Here is a 25,923-nt window from a genome sequence, read left to right as displayed (position 1 = left end):
TATTAATTATAAAAATTGTTATTAGGTTCACTAAATATATTTAAGAAAGTAGTGTAACCACAACAGAAATAAAAATATTACTTCTGATATTTTGAGGAGCCAGAACAAAAATCAATAGACTTTCTCAATATTAGTATTAATTATGAAAATTGTTATTAGGTTCACTAAATATATTTAAGAAAGTAGTGTAACCACAACAGAAATAAAAATATTACTTCTGATATTTTGAGGAGCCAGAACAAAAATCAATAGACTTTTTCAATAATAGTATTAATTATAAAAATTGTTATTACCTTCAATAAATCTATTTTAATACCCATTTTGTCAAAATACAATTTCTTGAAACACCTACAAAAAATATGAAAATAAGTTAAACTAAGGTGCAATATAAATTTGCAAAACAAATTTCTGAAAGCAGTAGCATTGACTGTGGGGTCTCCGAGACCCGACGTCTACCGGTTGACATAACAGCAAAGGGAAGATGGAAGATCAGAATTCGACGAGCATAACGAATCGAAGAGGCACGGTAAATTGAATTCCGAACGGTGATTATGTAACGGAGACGTTGCTGGAATCATTGACGCAAGCTGCACCGGTACTTATATAAGTTTAAGCAATCATTCTTTTCGCATTGCGTTCGAGTCAAAAGGGGAACACGGCACAAAAGCCCTCCTTCCGCTTTCTTTCTACGAAAATTGTTTCGTTGCGAACGGATGCGCGGTTTAAAGCCGAGGAAGTTACCGAAACTTCCGCAAAATTTTGCGAATCTCTTTGTTTATTAAGCAACCATCTTTCTTTCGGTGTGGAAAATGGAAGTTAACGACCGTGGACCGTTTCGAAACGCTGTTTTCTTTAAACGTGAGAATCTCGGTCGAGCGAGAAGATACAACGCTGATAAAGGAATATTGTAACGCTAAATGGGTGGGGATATTCAAATGCGATCTTCTGAAAGACTTTCTGCTAGGTTTCAGATAAATGCGGGATTCATTGTATTGTTTAATTAACATTGTAATTGATACTGAGACTGCAGCTATTCATAGTAGTTTAATGTGTATGTACAGAGTTTTTCTATTATACAAAGGTAGAGATATAAGAATTATATTTCTATATATTCACTATATGTATATTGTATACAGGTTGTCTCACAATTAGTGTAAGTCCCTGAATTGGGGGGTAGCTGACATGATTCGGAATAAGATTTCCCTTTGCAAAAATGGGGTTTGAAGCTTCGTTTTTAAATTATTAAGGAAAAACACGGACTATTCAGAGTGCGAGGATTACGCATGCGCAGACGCGAGAGCGACAGCTTCAGATAACGCGTAGTTATCCAACGCGTGATAATCCAACACGCAGTAATGCAACGCGTGATAATTCTACGCGTAGTAATCCAACGCATAGTAATACAACGCGTAGTAATACAGTGTGTGGATATCCAACGCGTAGTAATCTAGCGCCTGTATATTCAACGCGTAGTAATCTAGCGCCTGTATATTCAACGCGTAGTAATCCAACGTGTAATAATGCAACGCGTGGTAATTCTAAGTGCAGGAATCTAATGCGTGGTGATCTAACGCGTAGTAATCCAGCGTGTGGATATTCAACGCGTAGTAATCCATAGCGTGGATATTCAACGCGTAGTGCCCAACGCGCAGTAATGTAACGCGTGGTAATGCAACGCGTGATAATCCTACGCGTAGTAATCCAACGCGTAGTAATACAGCGTGTGGATATTCAACGCGTAGTAATCTAGCGCGTGCATATTCAACGCGCAGTAATCTAACGTGTAATAATGCAACGCGTGGTAATTCTAAGCGCAGGAATCTAATGCGTGATGATCTAACGCGTAGTAATCCAGCGTGTGGATATTCAACGCGTAGTAATCCATAGCGTGGATATTCAACGCGCAGTAGTCCAACGCGCAGTAATGCAACGCGTGGTAATGCAACGCGTGATAATCCTACGCGTAGTAATCCAACGCGTAGTAATACAACGCGTAGTAATACAGCGTGAGGATATTCAACGCGTAGTAATCTAGCGCGTGCATATTCAACGCGTAGTAATCTAGCGCGTGCATATTCAACGCGTAGTAATCCAACGTGTAATAATGCAACGTGTGGTAATTCTAAGCGCAGGAATCTAATGCGTAGTAATCTAACGCGTAGTAATCCAGCGTGTGGATAACGTTATATCATGGTAAGGAAAGCTTGATTTATTAAATTATTCAAAAATATTCTCGACTTGATATTTAAACTATACTCGTTCATATTGAAAATAAAATGCATAGGTATACAAAAAACTTAAATTTATTAAGCTTTTAAAAATTTCAATTTATTGTCTAATTCTCAATTCGCTTATAAGAAAATGATCAATTGTAAGTTTAACATTTTTTCAATTAAAACATAAAGTAACATAACAGTAATTATACAGAAGCTCTTATAGTCCTACGTACGACAATAAATTGTCAAGAATTTATTGTAAAGTCATCTCACCAAATTGTTCATTAAATTCAAGCTTAAAATAATTACATTGAATTACTGTAAAAAATATTTGCTTAGACATTCGACTCGAGTTGAATAACAATAAATCACGAGCAATTCCAACGTTGATCTTTAAACGTCGCCTCACAAGACGTTCGAAATGTCATGAAATGTCTCCACCTAGCATGTGGTGAATCGAGTTACGATGCAGCATAGCATTCAAGCGGCAAACAACGTAGCAATTACAGCAGTAAGTACCGTGGTCACGATTTTTCTTCGCCATATCGAGGCGAACGTAAATCCTACTTACAAGGATTTACAGGCCGCATTTGCATTGAACATCGTCGACTAACAAAGAGGTGTCTCTATTAGGTTAACGTAACGTTGAAGAAGTGTATTAAGGAAGGCCTAGTAAATCAGACCATTTATACAGTACGTTTTCCGCAATTTATTATCGGGCACATAACAAGTATTTTAAAATCGAAACGTTTTGCATTAAAAATGCTTTAAGGTTGTATTAAAAATTCAGTGCAGAGTGCGAGGTAATAGTTGCAGATCGTGATTCGTTTGAAAGTGAAACTATACTTAATTGTGTATGTTTGTAATGTGTTCGTTATTAGTACTGACAGTGTAAATTTGTTCATTATATATATAATTTGGGAGTTTGAAGATTTACTTGTAGAAGTTGAGGATCTTTACAGGATTGAAATTTATGAAGAAGAAATATTGAAATTTTTGGTGTCGAGTACTTAAACGAATTTGAGAACTTAAAAATTTGAAATATTGGATAATTGAAAATTGAGAAATGGACAGATTGACAAATTGAAAAATTAACAAATTGATAAATTGAAAAATTGAAAAATTGAAAACTTGAAAATTTAAAAACTTGAAAACTTGAAAATTTGAAAACTTGAAAACCTGGAAAATTAAAAAATTGAAAAATTGAAAACCTAAACAAATGAAAAATTTAAAAATATAAAAATGTGCAGCCATGAGAATTTTAGTGTTTAAAAGTATAAGATGTGTGTAATTAAGAAATATGAAATTTTAATCTTACGTTTATAATATATACTGTATTGTCACATTACAATCAAATTATAAAAGGTATCATTTGATTGATTGTCTTCAGGTGCTGTACAAAGTGCTGTCATCCGGTCATCGTTTATATAGCGTTCCATCTCGTGCCCCTTACAATTTAACGGAAGGTGTGTCACGCGTGAGGAGTCGTCATCAATTGATGAGTCTGAAGAGAAGTCGACGGGTAGCTTTGAACGGTTCAGATTGCGAAGATAATAGTAGCGGCGGTGAAGAGGAGTACACACAGGTAAGAAATTTATTCTCTTTTTTTTTTAATTTATCACACTAATTTTCCCTGATATATTTGGTAACTTGAAAATATATCAATTCAAGAATATTAGCAATCGGTACTTTTGCAAGTTTGGAAATTTAGGAATTTGGGGATTCAGAAAATTTTGAAACTTAGAATTTGGCATTTAAAAATTGAAAAATTGACAGATTGACAAATTGACAAATTGACAAATTGACAGATTGGAAAATTGGAAAATTGGAAAATTGAAAAATTGAAACATTGAAACATTGAAACATTGAAAAATTGAAAAATTGAAAAATTGAAAAATTGAAAAATTGAAAAATTGAAAAATTGAAGAATTGAAGAATTGAAAAATGGAAAAATTGACACATTGAAAAATAGAAACATTGAAAAATTGACAAATTGACAAATTGACAAATTGAAAAATTGAAAAATTGAAAAATTGACACATTGAAAAATTGATATTCCAGTGCTTTGTATCTTAAAAGTTCAAAAATGTAGAAATTTTTATACCTGAAAACTAGAATTTTGCAAACTCAAAAATGTAAAGATTTACAAATCTCAAAATTGAAAGTGCAAGAAAATGAAGCTACAATGTATAAACAGAAGCACGTTATCACAGAAAGGTGAACATTCAGATTAGTTAAAATAATTATTCCGCTTGTAAATCACCGTACCTATGACTATAATTTGTAAATCTCTAATTACCAACAATTATAAACGAAGGAAACTAATGTCGACTCTCAGAATCAATTTCCTTCCACTACTCTTCTTTATACATTCGTTCAGCGCATAAGCAATAATTATCAGAACGGTAATGATTACTTCAGTGATTATATGACTTTTCCGATCCTCCACGTATCACGATTAATTATTTCGTTTACTTGAAAGGAGTGTACCGCAATGTTAGACTTCGATTGTATTTACTTCTTGCCGCGTAACCCGCATAATTAACAATTAATTTGCAATTACTACATATTGATAGGAAATACGGATATCACAGAGGCAATAATTTGGTCTGCTAGAACTTATATAAACCAGACGTTTTAATTGCTGTTGACTTCGTCGAGTTAAGCTTCAGGTGTTCGATAACAAGTAATCATTTGAACTGCTTAATTAAGAATCTTTAACAAGGTTTCGTCGGTTCTTGTTATCAACTTCGTCTTCCATTTTTTAATCTGCTCTTGTAACAGTTAATTCTGATTCTTCCTGAAACTTTTTATTTTTTATGGAGTCTTTCTTAGGTTAAAAAAATAGGTGATAATATTATGAAAGTGAATAATCAGATACAGATTTTTATAACAATAGAGAAATTGAAAAATTGAAAAATTGAAAAATTGAAAAATTGAAAAATTGAAAAATTGAAAAATTGAAAAATTGGAAATTTGAAAACTTGGAAACTTGAGAACTTGAAAAATTGAAAAATTCATAGCCTGAAAAATTGAATACCTGAAAAATTGAAAACCTGAAAAATTGAGAAATTGAAAGCCTGAAAAATTGGAAACCTGAAAATTTGAAAATCTGAAAAATTGAAAATCTGAAAAATGGAGAAATCACAAAATTGAAAACTTAAAATCTTGAAGAATTGAAAAATTGAAAAATATTAATGAAGCAATTAATTCCCACATAAAACAGTAAAAAGAATTCAAAATTTCTTACCAACACAAACAAACGTTTTTACAAGATAATAGTTTTAGGATCTGTGATTGACGATGAGAGAAGAAAAACAAAATAAAAAATCTCGCAATTAGATTCCGAACAAATTACCGGTTTGCCGATTAATTGATCCATTAAATTGTTACGCAATCGGACGCGCGTTCTCCGTAAGAGATAAGGATGAATTGTATTTCAAAGAAAAGGAGCTCTAATCGTGTCAGCCCTAATAATTTAAGATTAAAGTTCGCGCTTAATCCAATTATGCTTGTTGATTCATTGCAGACTGTTAGCAGGAGACTTCTCTCAAGCACAGTACCGCAAAACAACACGAAGCTGCAAGCTGGTTTAGATCGTCTCTATCAAGATATTGAAAAATTGAAAAGTAAGTTTCACTGATTACGTATGCAGTTAAGTAGCTGGTCACTCGTAACACGATTAATTTATTGAACAATAAAGTGATTCAGTAAAGTATTTTGATTTCAATTTTCTTATTAAATCCTTTAGTTGTACTGTCTTGCAAATATTCAGAGTAAAATCATATATCAAATTTTTGTATTTCATCAAGCATAGATGAATTGCAAATTTCGTAATGAAGTTATCAAAAATATTTTTTGTATTTTTTAATTGCTTTAAGAATTTGTATTAAATATTTTATGTAATAAATATTCTTTGCATTTTATAATTGCATTGAAAATTTATGAATTCTATTAAATATTTCATGTAGGTAATTTAATGCATTATGATTGTAGAATTAATTTTTGCAGGACTTGAAGCAAGGCCCGCAGAAATTTTATTTCCTCCTCTTTCCGGCGGTACAGCCGGAGAATTGGATTGTATTTTATGCTGTCGACTTTTATGGAAACCCGTAACAACACCATGTGGCCACACGTATTGCTGGATGTGTTTGGATCGCTGTTTGGATTATTCATCAGCTTGTCCTTTGTGCGTCACGTCTCTTGCGGATGTAAGTAAACTTCTGTTTTCTACAATTTTAAAAGATATCTGAAATTTCCATCACTTCAGATTTGCAAGTTTTTTAGTTACTTAAGTTAAACGAAATCTGAAATTTTTCAACTATTTAATTTTTCAAGTTTTCAAATTTTCAATTCTTCAAGTTTTTAAGTTTCAAAATTTTCAAATTTTCAAGTTTTCAAGTTTCAAAGTTTACGAGTTTTCAAGTTCCAAATTTTCAATTTTTCGAGTTTTCGATTCTTCAATTTTTCAAGTTTTCAAGTTTCCAAGTTTCCAAGTTTCCAAGTTTTCAAGTTTTCAATTCTTCAAGTTTTCAATTCTTCAAGTTTTCAATTCTTCAAGTTTTCAATTCTTCGAGTTTTCAATTCTTCGAATTTTCAATTCTTCGAGTTTTCAATTCTTCAAGTTTTCAAGTTTTCAATTTGTCGAGTTTTCCACCTTCATATATTTCTAAATTTCAAAAATTCACGAGTTTCTACTTTTTCAAATCTTCAAATCTCGAAATCCATAAATTCGTCAAATTTACCAATCTCACCAAACTTATCAAATTTACCAAATTTATCAAAATCACAAAATTCACCAAAATTAAAAAACTTAAAAAATTTATCGAACCTTGAACCTGATCAAATTTATCAAATTTACCAAATTTATCAAAATCACAAAATTCACCAAAATTAACAAACTTAATAAATGTATCGACCCTTGAACTTAATCTCATTTTTCAAATTTACCCAATTTATCAAATATTAAAACTTTTTAAATTTCTTAAGACCATTGAATCACATTTACAGTCGAACGTTGATGCTATCAATAGATCTAAGCGCCAATCCCCAAAATATCCCTAAAACCCTAAATTAACCAAGTGACTCCAACTAAAACTTCATTCAGATTAGAAATTCGATTCTGTTATGTAACGTCAAATTATTCAAAACTTTCATTCGAAGATCCTCGAAAAATCATTCTTACATTTAAAGGTATTTCCATTTGAATAAAAAGATCATTATTCAGTTCCGTTGTTTTGGAACAAATTTGTTTGCAACTTTCATTCGAGTATTAATCGAATAACACCTACCTCCGCATCATAGTTATTTATCTCATCACATATGTACAAACCAAACAAAGGTCTTCTCTAAGTTGTCGCAAGATGTCGTAAGTTGTCAAGTTGCACAAGATAGATTCCTCAATTTATTTAACGGATATATAGCTGTTTGCAGTCGTAAAGTTTGCGATTTACGGTCTACTTTTTATCGCGAGCTTATGTAAGCTCGAACCGGCTGTCACGCGTAAACGCGATCGAAAAGGAAGAAGAAGAAGAACGATTTGGGTTTTTCTATCGAACTTTTGTTAGAGATAACGTCGAGTACGCGAATACCGTGAACGATTATTCAAAAAGAAACAAGTGTCTTTAATGTTATACCGTTAGGAAACTTGACTCGATTCTCTATTTTTCCTGTTACGAGCTTTCATAAATATGTTACGCACGTTTCTTATTCCATATTCAATCGTTTGCTCAAACATTATGTAATAAAAATAAGTGCGTAATGACATATGTGTTATTAATGTAAACGCATTTTATTTGTATTTAGATGCAGTTGTGAGGACAACTAATTTTGGGATTTTTAATAATTTTAGTAATTTTAGGAAATTTAGGAAACTTAGAAATTTTAGGAATTTTAAGACTTTTAGGTAATTTAGGAAACTTAGGAATTTTAAGAATTTTTAATAATTTTAGGTAATTTTGGGAATTTAGGAATTTTAGGAATTTTAGGAATTTTTAATAATATTAGGTAATTTAGGAATTTTAAGAATATTAGGAAATTTAAGGAATTTTAAGAATTTTTGGATTTTTAATAATTTTAGTAATTTTAGGAAATTTAGGAAATTTAGCAAATTTGGCAAATTTAGAAATTTTAAGAATTTTTAATAATTTTAGGTAATTTAGGAATTTTAGGAATTTTAGGAGATTGTGGAAATTGAAAAATTTAAAGTAATTTTTGGAATTTGAAAAATTTGAGAAATTAGTAATTTTTATAATTTAGAAATTGTGCAAGTAATTTGAGCTCTTAAAAATTTGAAAATTGAGAAATCTGAAATTGTCGAAATTTAGAAATCTGGAAAATTGGTCTTTAAGAAACTTAGAAATTTGAAAATTTGAGTATTTGAGTTATTGAAAATTTTCGAATTTAAAAACTCGAAAATGTGAAATAATTCCAAAATTCGATAATCCAAACTTTCACTTCAATCTAAAAACTTGAAAATACAAAAATTTGAAAACTTGAGAACTCTATGTATTGAACATTCGAATGTTGAAAATTTTATATTTGAAAGGCCCTTAAAAACTCCAAAACTTGTCAATTCCTTAACCAGAAAACTTCACAAATATTTTCCTTTCGTTAAGCATTTAAAAAATCTCAAAAATTGCACTTCAATTTCCATCCAACAACTCGTTTCCCCATAAAACACCACAATTCTTGATCACCTATTACTTGAAACCTGAAACACGAACTTTCGCATTGCTGTTCTGACTAAGATTTCCGCGAAACGGTTGTCGTTTGTCGCAAGCTATTAGGCCAGAATTGTGTGAACGTAGAACAGGCAACACCTGTTCGTAAGTAAGACATAATGCTTCCTAGCGGTTAACGATACTGCAGATTGAAATGATTGTTTGCGGTTGTTGTGATCACCGTTAGAAGCTTCCGCGTTCGTGGCATCATTATCAATTGTCCTCGCGAGCATCATCCTTAATGACGTTAAACAAATTTTCTGACTCTGGATATCGTTAATGGCTATGTACTTTTTTCCCACATTACGTCATTGCGTAATCATGTTATTATTAACGTTGTTGATAAATAAATCATCATCCATTTCGAATTTTTCAATAATGTAGGAATATTGTTGATACTTGTAACAAGGTTATTGATACTTGGTGTTAATGGGTTGTCAAGTTTAGCTTTTTGATGAAGGTGTGATTTGTGAGGGATGGGATTGTAATTGGACGTTGGGATATTGGGGTGATGGAGGGGGGATTGCAGAGTTTGGTTGTGTGGGGATGTGGGAAAGGGTTTGGGAATTTGGGGAATTGGGGATTCGGTGATTTGCAGATTTGGAGATTTGGAGATTTAGAGATTTGACAAATTGGGAATATAGGGATTTGGGAATTTGAGAATTTGAGAATTTGGAGATTTGAGGATTTATGGGTTTAAAAATTTGGGGATTTGAGAATTTGGAGATTTGAGGATTTGTGGATTTGTGGATATGTGGATTTGTGGATACGTGGATTTGTGGATACGTGGATTTGTGGATATGTGGATTTGTGGATATGTGGATTTGTGGATATGTGGATTTGTGGATATGTGGATTTGTGGATATGTGGATTTGTGGATATGTGGATTTGTGGATATGTGGATTTGTGGATATGTGGATTTGTGGATATGTGGATTTGTGGATATGTGGATTTGTGGATATGTGGATTTGTGGATATGTGGATTTGTGGATATGTGGATTTGTGGATATGTGGATTTGTGGATATGTGGATTTGTGGATATGTGGATTTGTGGATATGTGGATTTGTGGATATGTGGATTTGTGGATATGTGGATTTGTGGATATGTGGATTTGTGGATATGTGGATTTGTGGATATGTGGATTTGTGGATATGTGGATTTGTGGATATGTGGATTTGTGGATATGTGGATTTGTGGATATGTGGATTTGTGGATATGTGGATTTGTGGACATGTGGACTTGAGAATTTGGGAATTTAGAAATTTGAAGATTTGGATATTTGGAAATTTGGAAATTTGGAAATTTGGAAATTTGGAAATTTGGAGATTTGGGGATTTAGGGATTAGAAAAATAGGAAATTTTAGAATTTGGAATTTGGGAGCTTGGAAGTTTGTAAATTTGGAGATTGGTTCTAACCCACCTATTGAATTAAAATAAACAATGGTGTAAAGCCTGTTCATTCTTTCAAGCTTAATTCAAATCATCAACATAGTCTAACAAACACATCAGTAGTTTCTAACCTCTTCATAATTACACTTATAATTGCAACTAAACCTATGATTTCAAAAACTACCCAAAATGCATATAACTATACCTTCATATACTACATACTTAAAGCCACCGAAACATCCGATTCATTATTCCTTCTCATAATTACATTTGAAATAAACAAAACCACTATAGATTGAAACCTACCCAAAATATATATGACTAACTTCCATATACCTTCGTATACCTTCATATACCTCCATATACATATTTAAAAGCACCGAAACGTCCAATCGAGTATTCATAGACGTATATCAGTCCCCTAGGACATCGAGTTCGAAAGCTGTCGTCAAAGGAACGGCGAGAATTTGCTCATGAAAGAGTCAGGCTTCCTAACTGCAGGATCGAAAACTGCCTCTCGAGAAGGACGAAGCTTCCGGTCGATTTAACATAGTGTCCTTTGCTTTCAGTATTTGGCCAGCAGCCAGAAGACGGTGACAGAGTTCGTGGAGAGAGCTTTGAAGACCGTGGCGCCCGCGGAGTATGCCTCCAGGGCAACCAGCCACCGATTAGAATTGGTCCAAGGATTAGGGCTGTTGGGCAGCGAGGAGATCGCGGTTTTTGTTTGCACAACAGCATTCCCTTGTGTCGCGTGTCCCTTGTTCGTTTATGAACCGAGATATAGGCTGATGGTGAGGAGATGTGTAGAAAGCGGGGTGAGACAGTTTGGCATCGCCGCGTGTCTCAACAGAGAAGCCACGGGGACGAAAAGGTAATTGCATTGATTAATTATTCTTATCGATTCTTAAAGTGTTTATTAACAATTTTGATCGATTCTCAAAGAATTGATTACCTTATTGAGCATGGAATTGAACTCAGAAAAGAGTTTTAGCAATAATACCTTAATTAGTAGATCTCTACATTTTCAAGATATTAAATTTCCATTTTCAACTTTCCAATTTTTAAATTCTAAAATTTCCTACATCTCTAATTCCCAAATTCCCAAATCCACAATTTGTCAAATCCCTAAATTCCCAAATCTCCAAATCCCCATATCCTCAAATTCTCAAATTCTCAAATTCTCAAATCCTCAAATCCTCAAATCCTCAAATCCACAAATCCACATATCCACAAATCCACATATCCACAAATACACAAATCCACAAATCCACAAATCCACAAATCCACATATCCACAAATCCACAAATCCACAAATCCACATATCCACAAATCCACATGTCCACAAATCCACATATCCACATATCCACATATCCACAAATCCACATATCCACAAATCCACATATCCACAAATCCACATATCCACAAATCCACATATCCACAAATCCACATATCCACAAATCCACATATCCACAAATCCACATATCCACAAATCCACATATCCACAAATCCACAAATCCACATATCCACAAATCCACATATCCACAAATCCACATATCCACAAATCCACATATCCACAAATCCACATATCCACAAATCCACATATCCACAAATCCACATATCCACAAATCCACATATCCACAAATCCACATATCCACAAATCCACATATCCACAAATCCACATATCCACAAATCCACATATCCACAAATCCACATATCCACAAATCCACATATCCACAAATCCACATATCCACAAATCCACATATCCACAAATCCACATATCCACAAATCCACATATCCACAAATCCACATATCCACAAATCCACATATCCACAAATCCACATATCCACAAATCCACAAATCCTCAAATCCCCAAATCCTCAAATTCCCAAATCCTCAAATCCTCAAATCCCCAAATCCCCAAATCCTCAAATCCCCAAATCCCTAAATCCTCCAATTCCCAAATCCCAATTTAAAATATTTAAAATATCCAAATATCGTCTTTCATAATCCAAGTACACATTAAAATGTCACCATTTTGAGTTACACTCTTTATCCAAAATTCCAACACCCCGTATTAATCCCATTCGAAAGAACACATCATGAATCTAACTAATCTTCCCCAACAAAGAAAATTTCATTGAAATGAATGACTCTTTAATTACATATATGGTTGTCCCATGCGTGTTGCTCGTGCGTTGCTTTGTTAAAGTGCTCTTATTGAGTATCGCTTAAGTGCTATGAGATATAAATAACATTCAGCAGACGAGAAAATAATTATGTACACGATAAACTGTACTCTAGAGGATGCGTAAAGCTTGTTTAGTCTGTTGTACGCGAAGTATTCATTGTTCAAATATCTCGTTTTAAAGCTTTGAATTATACACGTGGCCAATGTTACAATGTTCTCTGCTCTCTCTGTTTATACATTAGTGAAACATTGTATACGGTATGAAGCACTTAACGCAACAATTCCGAATTATTCATATTCCAATTGGGAATTTGGGAATTTGAGGATTTAGGAACTTGTTAATTTGGTAATTTGGAAATTTGGGAATTTGGGGATTTGGAAATTTAGGGATTTTAGGAATTTAGGAATTTGGGGATTTGGGGATTTGGGGATTGGGGGATTTGGAGATCTGGTATTATAATCAATAATATACAATATTATTGAGATCTGAAATGTCCTTATATTCGAGAAATCCTTATAATCCTAAATTCCCATACCCTTGAATCTCTATATCCCTGAATACCAATAAACATTTTCTAAAAAGTTACGAAATTAATTTTGAGATTTTGGGAGACACCTAAAGTACAGAAATGCTAGTACCATGCTATAGTTCGTATCACACAGTTTCTCCTGGAACATTTTTGCATAGCAGCGAATTTACGAGAAAGCTAATAGCGTGTTAGTTGCCTCACCCGAGATATGTAGCTTGTTTGAACTTAATGTCTGAGAAAATAACTGACGTTACGCGTGGGTGGAACAGCGTCTGCAAATTCGCCTATTTGCACATCTTGGAGCCGTTCAGTCTATCGGCGACAGGAAGTAACGGATTGCAGACAATCCAGTCTAGAATTTTTGATATCTCTTGTATGTAAATGGCTACTAACGATCATTCTTATATAAAGATGCAAATAAACGTTATTTTTCATCAGACCTGTATTCACAGTCAAAAGTGGTTCTACAAAATGACAATGACGTAACTTATAATTCTTTAAATATCTAACGAAAAATTTTTGTTTCATGAAAAATAACTAATATTTTTTTTTAGTGATTTATTTATTATATTAATAATATTAATTCAGTTACATTGATAATATTGATTCATTTGTTACATTGATAATATTGATTTATTTGTTACATTGATAATATTGATTGATTTATTAGATTGATAATAGTGATTGATTTATTAATAATGTTGATTGATTTATTGAATCATTAATCAAAATTAATGAATTCAGTTTTAATGTACACTCATCTTATCTATTTAAGCATCGTTAGACTTCAGAACATTTACAATTTAATTTATACATTAAACTACATGTTCGATAGCTTGAACAATAAATATCTTATTACATACATTATATTACAAAAATACATAAATATACATTACATTGTATACATTACAAAATTAATAGGTTACATAATTCTGAGTTCAATTCCTGTTACCACCCTCCCACAAATCTTTTAATGGAACTACAAAAAGTATTTGACTACTAATTCATAAACTCTTGAAGTCATCGATCAAAATCAGCAAACATTCCGAAATAAAAGGGAAGTTTAATGCTTTTCCAGATACGCGGAGTATGGCACCATGCTGGAAATTCGGGACAGAGTTTTACTGAAAGATGGATGTAGTATCCTTAGCACAGTAGGCGGTAGGAGATTCAGGGTTCTCTCTGGGGGTGAAAGGGATGGCTATGACACGGCTCAAGTCGAATTCCTGAGGGACACAATGGTGCAGGAAGACCAACTGTTGAACCTGCTGGAGCTGCATGACAAGGTAAACTATCTGTCTTAGAATACAAATTAATTAGAAATTAACGCTTTAATTAAACATCACATTTCGCTATTTTTGATGCAGCTCTCAAAACTATTAGTGCTATCGTTTAATAGATGGCCGCCATTTTGAAGTCATTGCACATCTCTTTAGTTAATTCGTGTTACAGTTGTGTTTATTTATACATTTATATTCAGATAACAGTTACATTTTATTTTACTTTTCAACAACTTGCGTGTTGCTTAAAAATAATTTTCTTTATGTGCATAAATTAAAAATCGTTTTTGAGGTTAACCAGCTTAAACGTCCCTATCTAAATATTTAATATGACACTATACACATTGTACAGAAAAAGTATACACAAATTACCGTCATATTTCTATGATTATTTTCAAAAATTGATAGTACTCTGTCAGTCAAAAACGCGAGCATAAATTGTTCTTTCCACACGAATAATTGAAAACTTATACATTTTACGTGCACACCTAAGTTGTGCTAATCTCATCAAATATATCATAAGGTGCTTTGTCATAACATAATTAATCCACTGTATCCTTCACCAAATTTGTATCGACCGCCATTTCAGAAAGAGTGATCACATGTTCAGGTTTTCTAAAATAATGTTACCAGGTGAGAACGAAAGGCAGAAAATGGTGGGAAACGGTGCCATCTTCGCAGCAGACCGAAATCCAGCGAGTATTCGGTCGAATGCCAGACACGGAAGAGGATTGGCCTCGTTTGCCGGATGGTCCATCGTGGACGTGGTGGTTGCTGGCGATTCTTCCTCTGGGTCCTCAGCTACAAGTGGGAATTCTGGGCACAACGAGCCTGGAGAAGAGATTAAGGGCAATCGAGAAGACCCTCGATCACATGGAGCAAAGGCAACTGACGGTTGCCCCGGCGTCCTCGGAGCAGACAACCACCTCCTCCAGCATCTGTCGGGACGAGGGTGGTATAACCGACACCGCGGTTTCCATGGTTCAACAGACTTAATGGGAAACTGGAGAAGAACGAGGAGCACGTCCTCATTTCAGACCATTTTTTTCCACGCTGAAGGGATTTCGATTTTCACTCGATGTACAAAGTACTTGCAGAGTAGCCTATCGAAGATTACTACTTTTTACTCGATATTTAATATACACGCGGGAACCAGCGGGAATAACCCTGTATGGGGACTTTTTGTCCGCGACGGTTTTCCAGTTTCTTTCTTATACTTAATCCTGTTAGTTGCGTTTTAACTCGAGTACTGTTTCTCTCTTTCTTATTTGGTACTCGTTAAACTTACTCAGCCGAGCGCCTTATCGACGGAACGATGATGTGCGAGGATAACACGAAAATTAATGATAAGCATGAAAGTAGAATGATCATTCGGTTCATCGTAGAGAAAGAGCGGTGTGGCTATTTTGAAAATTGACTAAATTACGCGGTCGCGTCTATGAGTCCTAACTTTTAGAGTGGAACAAGAAAGTAATAGTCTGTAGTCGACGATGATCGTGTAATTAACTGTAATTAAGTGAACTATGAGGATTCCTAGCTTCTTTTGGTTTTTAACAGTTTTTTAATCATTTTCAACTGGATCCTTTAATGGATAAATATGATATTGTATCAAATTTATCGGAAAGTACTGTAGATTGATAGATATTGAAAGTCTGACATATTGGAAAAGTCACAATCAGGTTATCGAATTTGATCAAATTCTGATGAATCTAGAACAGAAATAAGTTAATACAGAAAGTTAAATAAGTTAATACAGTTAATAATTAGTTATATCAAGATCCCACGCTGTCTGTCCTCTTCTAAACAGGACAAAATCAAATGCCAGAAGCAATCATTTACTAGTATGTATTATACATAATTAAGTATCGCGTATAACGCATTAGTGTTCCTGTGGTAGAGGATAGATAGTGTGGAACTAAATCTGTTATAGTTTAATACTTAACTCGAAATTAACTTGAGCTAACAATAAGTCTGGACCCACACTTTGGAAGACTTGATATTTAACATAACCTAAAAGCAGCTTGAAAGCCATTAGTGCATCCACATGTTGGGAACTTATGATCCTAATGTTTAACGTAACCCAAAATTAACTTGTGATGCATCAGTGAGTCTGGATCCACATTTTAGGAGTCTCTGCTCTTAAATAATATTTCAATACTTAAACCAAAATTAATTTATGCAACAGTAAGGCTTACACTTTGAGTTTTTACTTTGTTAAATCAGGGTCCGTGCAAACCTAACCTAACCATGATGTATTAAATTCATCAGAATATTTTTCCATCAAGTTTGAAACAAGTCCTTGAGCTCCACGTTAGATAAAACTTGAAAAGTGAAGTTATCTAGTAATCTATATACTAAAGTTATAGTATAAGTCCCCCAAATGTTGTGTCAAGCTGTATATCAAAAAATGACGCGCTATTTGGCCTGTTTTGATATAAGTAGCAAATTGCAAATCTAATAACTAATTACCTGTCTAAACGCAGTCTTATATAATTCTATTGTAGCGAATAAACATTACCGGAATCCTCTAATCAGCCATTTATTTAACGCGTTATCAGACTTAAGTTAAACTAATTAAGTTAATTACCGTCAATTTTCAAATACACACGTTTCACAAGCGACGATCTCGATCATCGATTAGAATACCGATTATACACGACCAAAATAGGCGATAGAGTCACATATCCGAGACAAGAAGATATCGTTTGCCTCGGTAAGGCGTTACGGCGTTCTTCGCGCTGTTGCAATACGCAAATCTGTTCTTCCAGATAATATTATATATACATATATCTATATGTATACACACACATTTATGTATACACGTACAGGAGCATATTATGCGTTGCAATCAGAGGTACGCACGTCGTCGTCGTTACGCTTATGTTGATCGTACCCGACGATACTTTTTACCTGTCGAGACGAATCACGCGGTTATACATAACATTATATACTCATAACGATGGTACAACCATGAGGAACGATGCGTTTGTCACGAGTGTGCCGAGTACAAACGGTTAGAGGATAGAGAAGTAGTGATGGGTAGCTCCATTTTGCTGGGAACACGTTTTAGCTCGTTCGAGTCGGTCGTTCCTATATTCTGATACATGATTAATTTCTTTTTCAATTTTCAGGTTATCGAATTTCTGACATTTCAGAGATTCGAGTAAATAATTTCTAAACTTTGATTTTCAAGTTATTAATTTTGGACTCTTTAAGTTTTTGGGTTTCCAGATTATGGGATTTCTAAATTCATGGATTCTGAAATTATCGAATTTAAATTTTCAGGTTTCCAGATTATGGGATTTCTAAATTTTTAGATTTGGAAATTATCGAATTTCTAAATTTTTAGATTTTCAAATTATCGAATTTCTACATTTCTAGATTCTCAAATTATCGAATTTCTAAATTTCTAGATTCTCAAATCATCGAATTTCTAAATTTCTAGATTCTCAAATCATCGAATATCTAAATTTCTAGATTCTCAAATTATCGAATATCTAAATTTCTAGATTCTCAAATCATCGAATTTCTAAATTTCTAGATTCTCAAATTATCGAATTTCTAAATTTCTAGATTCTCAAATTATCGAATATCTAAATTTCTAGATTCTCAAATCATCGAATTTCTAAATTTCTAGATTCTCAAATTATCGAATTTCTAAATATCTAAATTTTTAAATATCTAGAATCTCAAACTATGGAATTTCTAAATTTTTAGATTTTCAAATTGTCAAATTTCTAGATGCTCAAATAATCGAACGTCTAAATTTCTAGATTTTTAAATTTGAATCGAATTTCGGAATTTTTAGATTCTAAAGTAATGAAACTCATCAAACTTTGACTTCCTAAGTCATCAAATTTCTACATTTCTATTTTTCTGACATTCTCTATTTCCAAATTTTATAATCACTGTCTTTCTCACTTTCTGCCTCTTCAAATTTCAAAATCTCTGTCTTCCTATCTTTCTACATTTACAAACTTCTAAATGTCTATCTTCCCAATTCTCTAAAATTCTACCTAAATCTTCAAATTTCAAATTATAACCTGAAAATTATTTTAAGTTATAAGTTATAACCTGAAAACATCAGGTGTTTGTTAACAGTTAACGTGTATCAAATTATGAATCACCGATAAAGAACGATGAATATAGCGATTGAAGTAGATCTAGAAGATGTTAATAAATACAAGAACTTATGAAGGAAATGTTCGAATTTTCGCTCAGCTTCTCATAATCGACCATGATTGAAAGGAGTTACAACAACAACGATCAGTCTACGTGGCAAAGCGTTCTTGACGTGGGCACGAAACTCAATTTTTTATGCTGTTTGGCCAGTATTCAGAACGCTCTAATAAAACGAACTATACTTCTTTACTCCGCTAATACAAAGTTAATTCAATCGTTGTTTGGAAAGTTTAACACGATTTTAATTAGATTGATCGAAGTATATATGTATAAGCAATTATAAAATTAATAATTTGGTAATTACGTAGGATATATGTAATAATTACGTAGGATCTTTACATTTATTATAAAAATTTCGTGAGTAATTTGTTATGTACTCTTGTAACTCAACTTATTTTTCAAGAAACATGAAAATTTTGTTGACACAACTTTGATAATTAAATTAATATTTTTTTACATGATAGTTGTATTGTTTCACATTTCTAGTGATAATGCAGTGTGCTAAAATTGACTATGTTAATTTATTAATAAAAAAAATTAGTTTGGTTGAAGAGTAACATAAATTGTTTGCAATATTACACATGTAATAATTGTGATATTGTGTAATATTGCAGAAGTGGGTCTGAAGGTGTTAAATTATGTTAAATGCTACATTCAGAGTTCACTGAAATTCCAGTTTCTACTTTTTATTATTTTACAATAGCTACTCGATAAATCCCCGCTTTCGGGGCTCTGGAAATAGATCTCTAAACGAGGAATTATTGGACGTGAATAGTATAGTTCTCCTGTGAATTAAAATAAGTTCTTTGTCTACTTAAAAAACCGAACGTTAACAGGGAATTATATGACAGAACTTTATCGAGTGGTTATTGTCTAAAAATTATTCTAGATTATATTCTACACCTCAATATTAACCCTTTGCAGTATTCAGTTTACACATATTACTGGTCAGAATTTTGAACAGTAATACCTGCAAGCTTATAAAGGAAAACAAAATTTAATAATTCCTTTTTAAACTTCAGGTACATATCGAGAGTTTAGAGTCGTTGAACGTTAACCCCAAAAAAACTGTCTATGACAGTTTCACGATCACAAAAGTCGCACGTTTCGACTACAAAATTATTATGATTAACCCTTTGCACTCGAAGATAATTTTACTGTTTACAAACAGCAACTTTGAAATATTAATTAAAATGTTAAATGATTTCTTTTGAAGTTATTATTTCTCTACTAATAATTTCCACTATTGTCTATTTCATTACGTTTATACATCACATAAGCACTATTATAGAATTAATTAAATAATGCTTCTTTTATATTATTGTATTAAATCGAATGGCGCCTAAGAAGCGCCTCTCGAGCGCAAAGGATTAATACTTTTAAAGTTTTTGGAGAAAGCGTTTAATTTCGTGAAATTTATTGAGAGGATATTAACTAGACCTACCGTTGTCTCCAACTTGTTATTGGAGTTGGTGTCTTACTCGAAATTCTTGATATAATATAACCTCTAAAATGACTGTGAATATTGATTTTGTGTAATATAAGATCAGTCAATGTGGTGACTGAGTATAACAAAAGGACCGCAAAGGGTTAATACAATATTCTACGTAATTACCAATAACCTCGATTGATATTAAAAGTGTATCGGTAATATTTTTCACGTCGACCAATTTGCCTTTTGAATGAAACGATTAATCAAAAGTCATTATCGACGAAAAAAATTCATTGGCGAGAACAGAGTTGTATCGTTTAGTGATAATACAGTGTTATGAATACGAGCCTATAAGTTTATTCCGTCGCTCATAAGACTTCTCGAATATGGTAGCGTATAGTAATTTATTTTCATGCGGTTTTTTAACGTCGTTCGAGATATATAGCGATCGTTTGAAGAGCTAGGGAACGTCATATCAACCATGCAATCAAACATTACACGACAAGAAACAAAAGAATTCATACGCGTCTGTTGTCATTGATAAATTAATCTTTTATTCATTGTTACTATTACTATAATTATCATTATTACTATTATTTTATTATAATTACGAATAAGGAAAGTACTATTTACTACGAAGTCAAGTACTGTCTACAATACTATTAGCTTTTAGTACCGTCGATATTCTATATTATTGAACGAATAACGACAACTGCTGCGAATTGGCATTATTCGAACACGTGCGTAACAGTACATAACGTATGTATACAATATTATATATTTCCGATTCTCAAGAGTGTGTAGCGTAAACGAAGAAACGGAGGAAGCATATTTTCTTTTCTCTTCAATTTTTTTTTATCATCTCGAGTTTCTAATCAACAGGGACACCAGTGTCCTGTGTCTTTAGATTTATATTCTCTTCTCTAGACTTTTACGAAGTTGTGAATCATGCATTGTGATATTACTTGTATAGCCTACTTATTGTATATTGTTATAACGTAACATTACAAAATAGTGTGTATAGTCACGCAACTTTCCATTTTTACTTCGACATTTCTATATTTATCTTCATCTCTTCATATGGAACTATTGTAATAAAATATTGATGAAACTGAAAACTGTGCATCCTTTATCACCTTTCTTGTTCTGACAACTAGTTAGGTTTAAGATATAATAAATAATCGAAGGCTTACGGTACTTTCTATACAGGAATGAAAAATATTGATGAGAGGAAAAGGTAAAGATTAAGGGTTAATTAATTTCTTGCTAAAATAACTCATGATGCATCTATGATTCGAATAATTCTTATTGAAGAACCAATTCCTGATATGAATATCTTATTTTTTTCCTTGCGATATTTATTTTTAAAATTGCGAAGCGGCTAAAATAACAAGAGTCTACTGTATCATTAATCGAAATGACATTAAGCAGTTTCAAGTCGAACGTGAAGATTTTTCCTTCAGGCGACTTCGAAGCAGTTTCAGGTCGAACGTGGAGATTTTTCGGAGTTGGATGCGTCGAGTATGAGCGGTAAGATCGAGTATCTGGAAAAGTATTCGATAGCACCTTCGCCTAGCAGAGATTACTATGGGCTCAGAGTACTCGGTGACCAGGTGCTCACGAATAGGTCGCGTTCTCGCGATTCTGCCTAGTAACTTTATCCATTTTGCAGGTGATTCTTTATCTCTGGAGAATCTCGCACGGTCCCCATAAACTGCCAGTCGTGCGAACCGCCAGTTTCGACGATTTCACGCAGGACAAACTGCTGCAGGACGAAATTCGACGTATTTTTGGTAATCAAATGTCAATTGCGAATTGATAAGCACTGCGATATCGCAGTGAAAATAGCTACTAAATACCAAAATAAAATAGCTTGAAGGATAACCGTAGAGTTCTCTGTTGAGAATGGTTCGATAAAAACCATTGGAGAAGGACTGAAATGTTAAAGATTTGGAGAAAGTTACATGTCTGACGAAGTATATCTTACATAGTTAGATATTCTTTATATGCGATGAAGTTGTTATAAAATTATTCATAACATTAAAAAATTATAAGGTTATTATATTCGGGTTATAATTCATTAATGAGTGCAGTAAACTTAGTCCTTCCTTCTCTTTGGATGAAATGTTGAAATGTAGGAAACTACGTTGTAGTATCATTTTACATTGTTTATATCTGTTAAAATATTTTCTGTATTATTTCTTACATGCTTAATATGTAATATTTTGAGAAGAAACTGAATGTACACATTTCATTAAATTTTTGTTTGGTCTTCTTTATTTCCTCCCACATTATTAATAATCTGTTTAATATTTTACTTTTATTTTGTTCTCAAAGCCAAATATATTTGTCACATATGTTTCATATGTTGCATCTTTTATTTTATTTATTATGCACATTTTTGCTGTGTGTTATTGCTGCAATATTTTCTTATAATTGATTATTAATAAGCTTGACAATTTTGCAATGGCGTCACATCTCAAAATAATGCATAAAAGTACCAATTTTGTGGTACAATAATGTATCCAAATGAAAATATATTTTTTGAACTGTTCTAAATGTTTCATAACGTCCACGAAATGTTATCAATCCAACAGGTAAATATTTGTTAATACACATAAGATACATCGCTTCCGGTCAGAGAAACTCATTGCTAACATTGCCAAAGTGTTTAATCGAGAAATTAATCAGATATCTGACGGTGCAGGACATCGTTCAATTATCATCCTTATCGCACGTTGCTAAAGAGGTGACAGAAATATTATAAAAAATAATCGTATAAATATCAACAACCTAATAAAATGAATCATATTAATCACGATGGATTTTATTAATAAACATTTAGGTCTTCGATGATAATTCTGTGTGGAAAGCATTGTACAAGAAATACAAGCCATTGAAAAGACCGTACGGAAAGTTGGAAGCCATTTCGTGGAAGGAATTATTTCAGATGGCGCAAATGCAGGGATTAATAAAGGTCAAACATCTTATTATTACTATTCTATTTATTATTCTCTTACAACAGACTCCCAATTTATTTTCATTTTTATACAATTAAGAATTCAACGTTACTATAATAAAGATGGAAGAATTTTTTATTTGTAAACATTCGAGGATGTTAAAAATATCATAGTAAAATTATCCTAAAAATGGTTTATAAAAAGTAATGGTTTCTAATAAAAAAATGACTTGCTTTAGTTACAGTTTTCAACAAGTATGATGCTTGTTATTAATTAATGTTTTACTACTTTTTCGTTCTATTCAAACTGAGTTCTCCTGAGAAGAGTTCTTCTCAAGAGTTCTTGTCTTCTAAATCTGGACAATTATTCTATGAAGAAACAATTAATAGAGAAATAACAAGTTACTTTTGTTTATACAATTATACAAAATTGCAATGAAGACCATATCAAATGAAATTTTCAGTAACAATAATTTTTTTATTTACTCAATCTGACATTTATAGATTAAGTTACGTATAGAATGTATCCAATAATCCATACCGCACCTTACAATCTTTATATGTTAATATAGAAATGATATTATATCATACGAGCTATATTATATGTATGTTATATCATTTAACCGTCAATGGGATTATTCGTTCTCAGTTAATTACGTGAATAATCAGGTTTCATAAACTTAAGCACATTTATTTTAGTCGTCATTTATACTAATAGCACACTTATATTTAGTATATTCACTGTCTTTGCCATTTTTAGTATAATCACTATCTTTATTATTTTTAATATATTTATTATATTTAGTACATTTGTATTAATAATCAGCAGATCACTTCTTTGAACTTTTCAAGTTAAATGAGCTTTTCTTTGCTGTCAAATTTTGCCACTTTCTTCACTTAACTACTTTATCTTCAGATGTCTCGACCTCGACCCATAACGAAGCAAACAAAATCTCCCCCAAAACCCGAAGACTTCCCAAGAGCCCCCAATTTCGGCAGATTCCCCAAACCCGCTGCAGCAGAAAATCAACCTCCAAAAAAGCCACCAAAAAACGTTCCAAAGAAAATCGTTCAGAACCCCGTCCCCAGAAAATTGTCCGAAAGCCGTCTCGACGGAGCAACAATAGAAAAAGAAAAATTGCAATCATCCGAGAAGAAGAATTCCCTCATTCGTTCGCTGCAAACCGCAGCGCAGAAGAACATGAAATCCATGAAACAGCAATCTAGCACCAAACTCGAGGCCAAAATAGAAACCAAGGATTCATTAAAAGACAAACCAAGCGAGACAAAGTTGAAGCAAAACAGGACTCGGAAAATTGACCCAAAATACAGCAACTCGAGTTTGAAGACATCGGAGGAAAACTCGAAATCGAAAATCGTTAACCCGAAAGGCAAGAACGAGAAACCGGTGATGAAATCGGTTCAGGAGGATCCGGCTAAGTTGAAACCGAAGAACAAAACGAAGAAGATCGGTCAAAGCAAATCTACGATTTTAAAGACCGCCTCGGCCGTTCTGGACGATCAGGGATTACGTTCGGTGGTGAAGAACGACTGTCTGGATTTGGCGGACCTTATCGAGGCCAGTTTAAAGAACATGCACAGCCCTGGAAGCATATTCGAAGGCAGCTTCGAGAAGTCGAGACTTTCCGGCGGGGACGCGAAGTTGTTCGAGTTGAACGACAAGATGGATCATCCTAGGGGACTCTTGAAGAGCGGCAAAGCGACTCTGGATCGATTGTCCGAGAAATCGGAGCCTCTCACTGGCAAATCGGTAGATTCCGTCAACAAGAGCGACTTGTCGGGCAGATCAGTGGCTAAACGTAAGACAGCGAATGTTGGGAAGAAAGTTCCAAACAAAAATGAGTACGACGACGCGATGGAATTTGACGAGTACTTTGAACGGTATTATCATAAAAATATTGAGCCACAGAGGGAGAATGAAGATAAACGGGGTACTCGAAAAGTAATGGATAAAATGAGCGTGTTACGTTCGTTGGGAGCGAAAAATTCGTTTCGTAAGATGGCGGGTGGAGCGATTCCGGAGCTTAATCGATACGAATTGAAAAAGGCGATGGGCAGTTTTTATAAGTAAAATTTTGTCGTAAATACTGTTTTTGTGGTACGTGTGTACGTTTGAGGAAATAAATTTGTGGATTATTACTGTGATTGGATTGTGGGAATATATTGCAAACCGCGTAGAATTATTGATAAATACATAGTATGTTGATTAATAAAATTAATATTAATAAATATATAGTAAGTATGTAGTATGTTAATCAATAAAATCAATGTTAATTGAACTTTTACTAAAAAGGGAACAAGTGGCGCCATTTTTCGGGCGAACAGGATGAACGCTTTTGAAACTGTTTGGTTAGTTTCGACAAACTGTGCCTTGATGGCGCTACGTGTTTCGTTTTCGGTTCAATTCAATTAATTTAGTTGATTTGTAAGTTTAATTCATTATAATATGAATTGAATTATATTGGAGCGCAGGAACTTTGAACTGTTTTAACTATTTGAACTATTTCTAGGTTAATCTTATTAGTTTGATTTCTGTTGTAGTTCACTCTGTTCGCGAGAGAGATGCCGCAACATGTATCATTACCGATCGAAATTAATTTAATTTTAAAATTCTCCACTTTCCCAGTTTTTCAATTACCAAATTCCTAAATTCCTAAATTCTCCAGTTTCCTAATTTTCAATTCTCTAATTAGGAAATTTTCAAATTCTCAAATTCTCAAATTTCCACATTTCCAAATTCTCAAATTTCCAAATTCTTAAATTTCCAAATTCTCAAATTTCCAAATTCTCAAATTTCCGAATTCTCAAATTTCCAAATTCTCAAATTTCCAAATTTTCAAATTCTCAAATTCTCCAGTTTCCCCATTCTCAATTCTCAAATTCCCAAATTTCCACATTTCCAAATTCCTAAATTCTCAAATTCTCAAATTCCTAAATTCCAAATTTCCAAATTTCCAAATTCTCAAATCTCCAAATCCCTAAATTAGCACATACCCTCATTCC

General features: G+C 33.1%; 2 protein-coding genes across 3 annotated transcripts in view; both read left to right on the top strand.

Annotated features, from left to right (window-relative positions):
* The window catches only part of LOC100882143 (LON peptidase N-terminal domain and RING finger protein 3), a 90,051-nt gene extending 68,993 nt beyond the window's left edge, over window positions 1-21,058 (top strand). The window contains exons 4-9 of one of the 2 annotated variants that reach the window (XM_012283824.2): window positions 3,607-3,801; window positions 5,746-5,845; window positions 6,213-6,427; window positions 10,898-11,199; window positions 14,125-14,332; window positions 14,960-21,058. In XM_012283824.2, the coding sequence (XP_012139214.2) occupies window positions 3,607-3,801; window positions 5,746-5,845; window positions 6,213-6,427; window positions 10,898-11,199; window positions 14,125-14,332; window positions 14,960-15,322 (1,383 nt within the window). In that variant the 3' untranslated portion in view covers window positions 15,323-21,058. The remainder of the gene's footprint in view (window positions 1-3,606; window positions 3,802-5,745; window positions 5,846-6,212; window positions 6,428-10,897; window positions 11,200-14,124; window positions 14,333-14,959) is intronic. The other variant, XM_012283825.2, reaches the window with a different exon arrangement.
* A 348-nt stretch (window positions 21,059-21,406) lies between these two features.
* On the top strand, window positions 21,407-25,065 carry LOC100882035 (uncharacterized). The gene is made up of 5 exons (XM_003702667.3): window positions 21,407-21,553; window positions 21,613-21,733; window positions 22,538-22,689; window positions 22,786-22,917; window positions 23,816-25,065. The coding sequence occupies exons 1-5, from the start codon at window positions 21,464-21,466 to the stop codon at window positions 24,989-24,991; spliced, it is 1,671 nt and encodes a 556-aa protein (XP_003702715.2). The 5' UTR covers window positions 21,407-21,463; the 3' UTR covers window positions 24,992-25,065.
* The last annotated feature ends 858 nt before the right edge of the window (window positions 25,066-25,923 follow it).

Source organism: Megachile rotundata, chromosome 5 (assembly GCF_050947335.1).
Source record: "Megachile rotundata isolate GNS110a chromosome 5, iyMegRotu1, whole genome shotgun sequence".
NCBI classification, from domain to species: domain Eukaryota; kingdom Metazoa; phylum Arthropoda; class Insecta; order Hymenoptera; family Megachilidae; genus Megachile; species Megachile rotundata.
The sequence above is the reverse complement of the archived record's forward strand: the minus strand, read 5'-3'. Positions and strand labels throughout refer to the sequence as shown.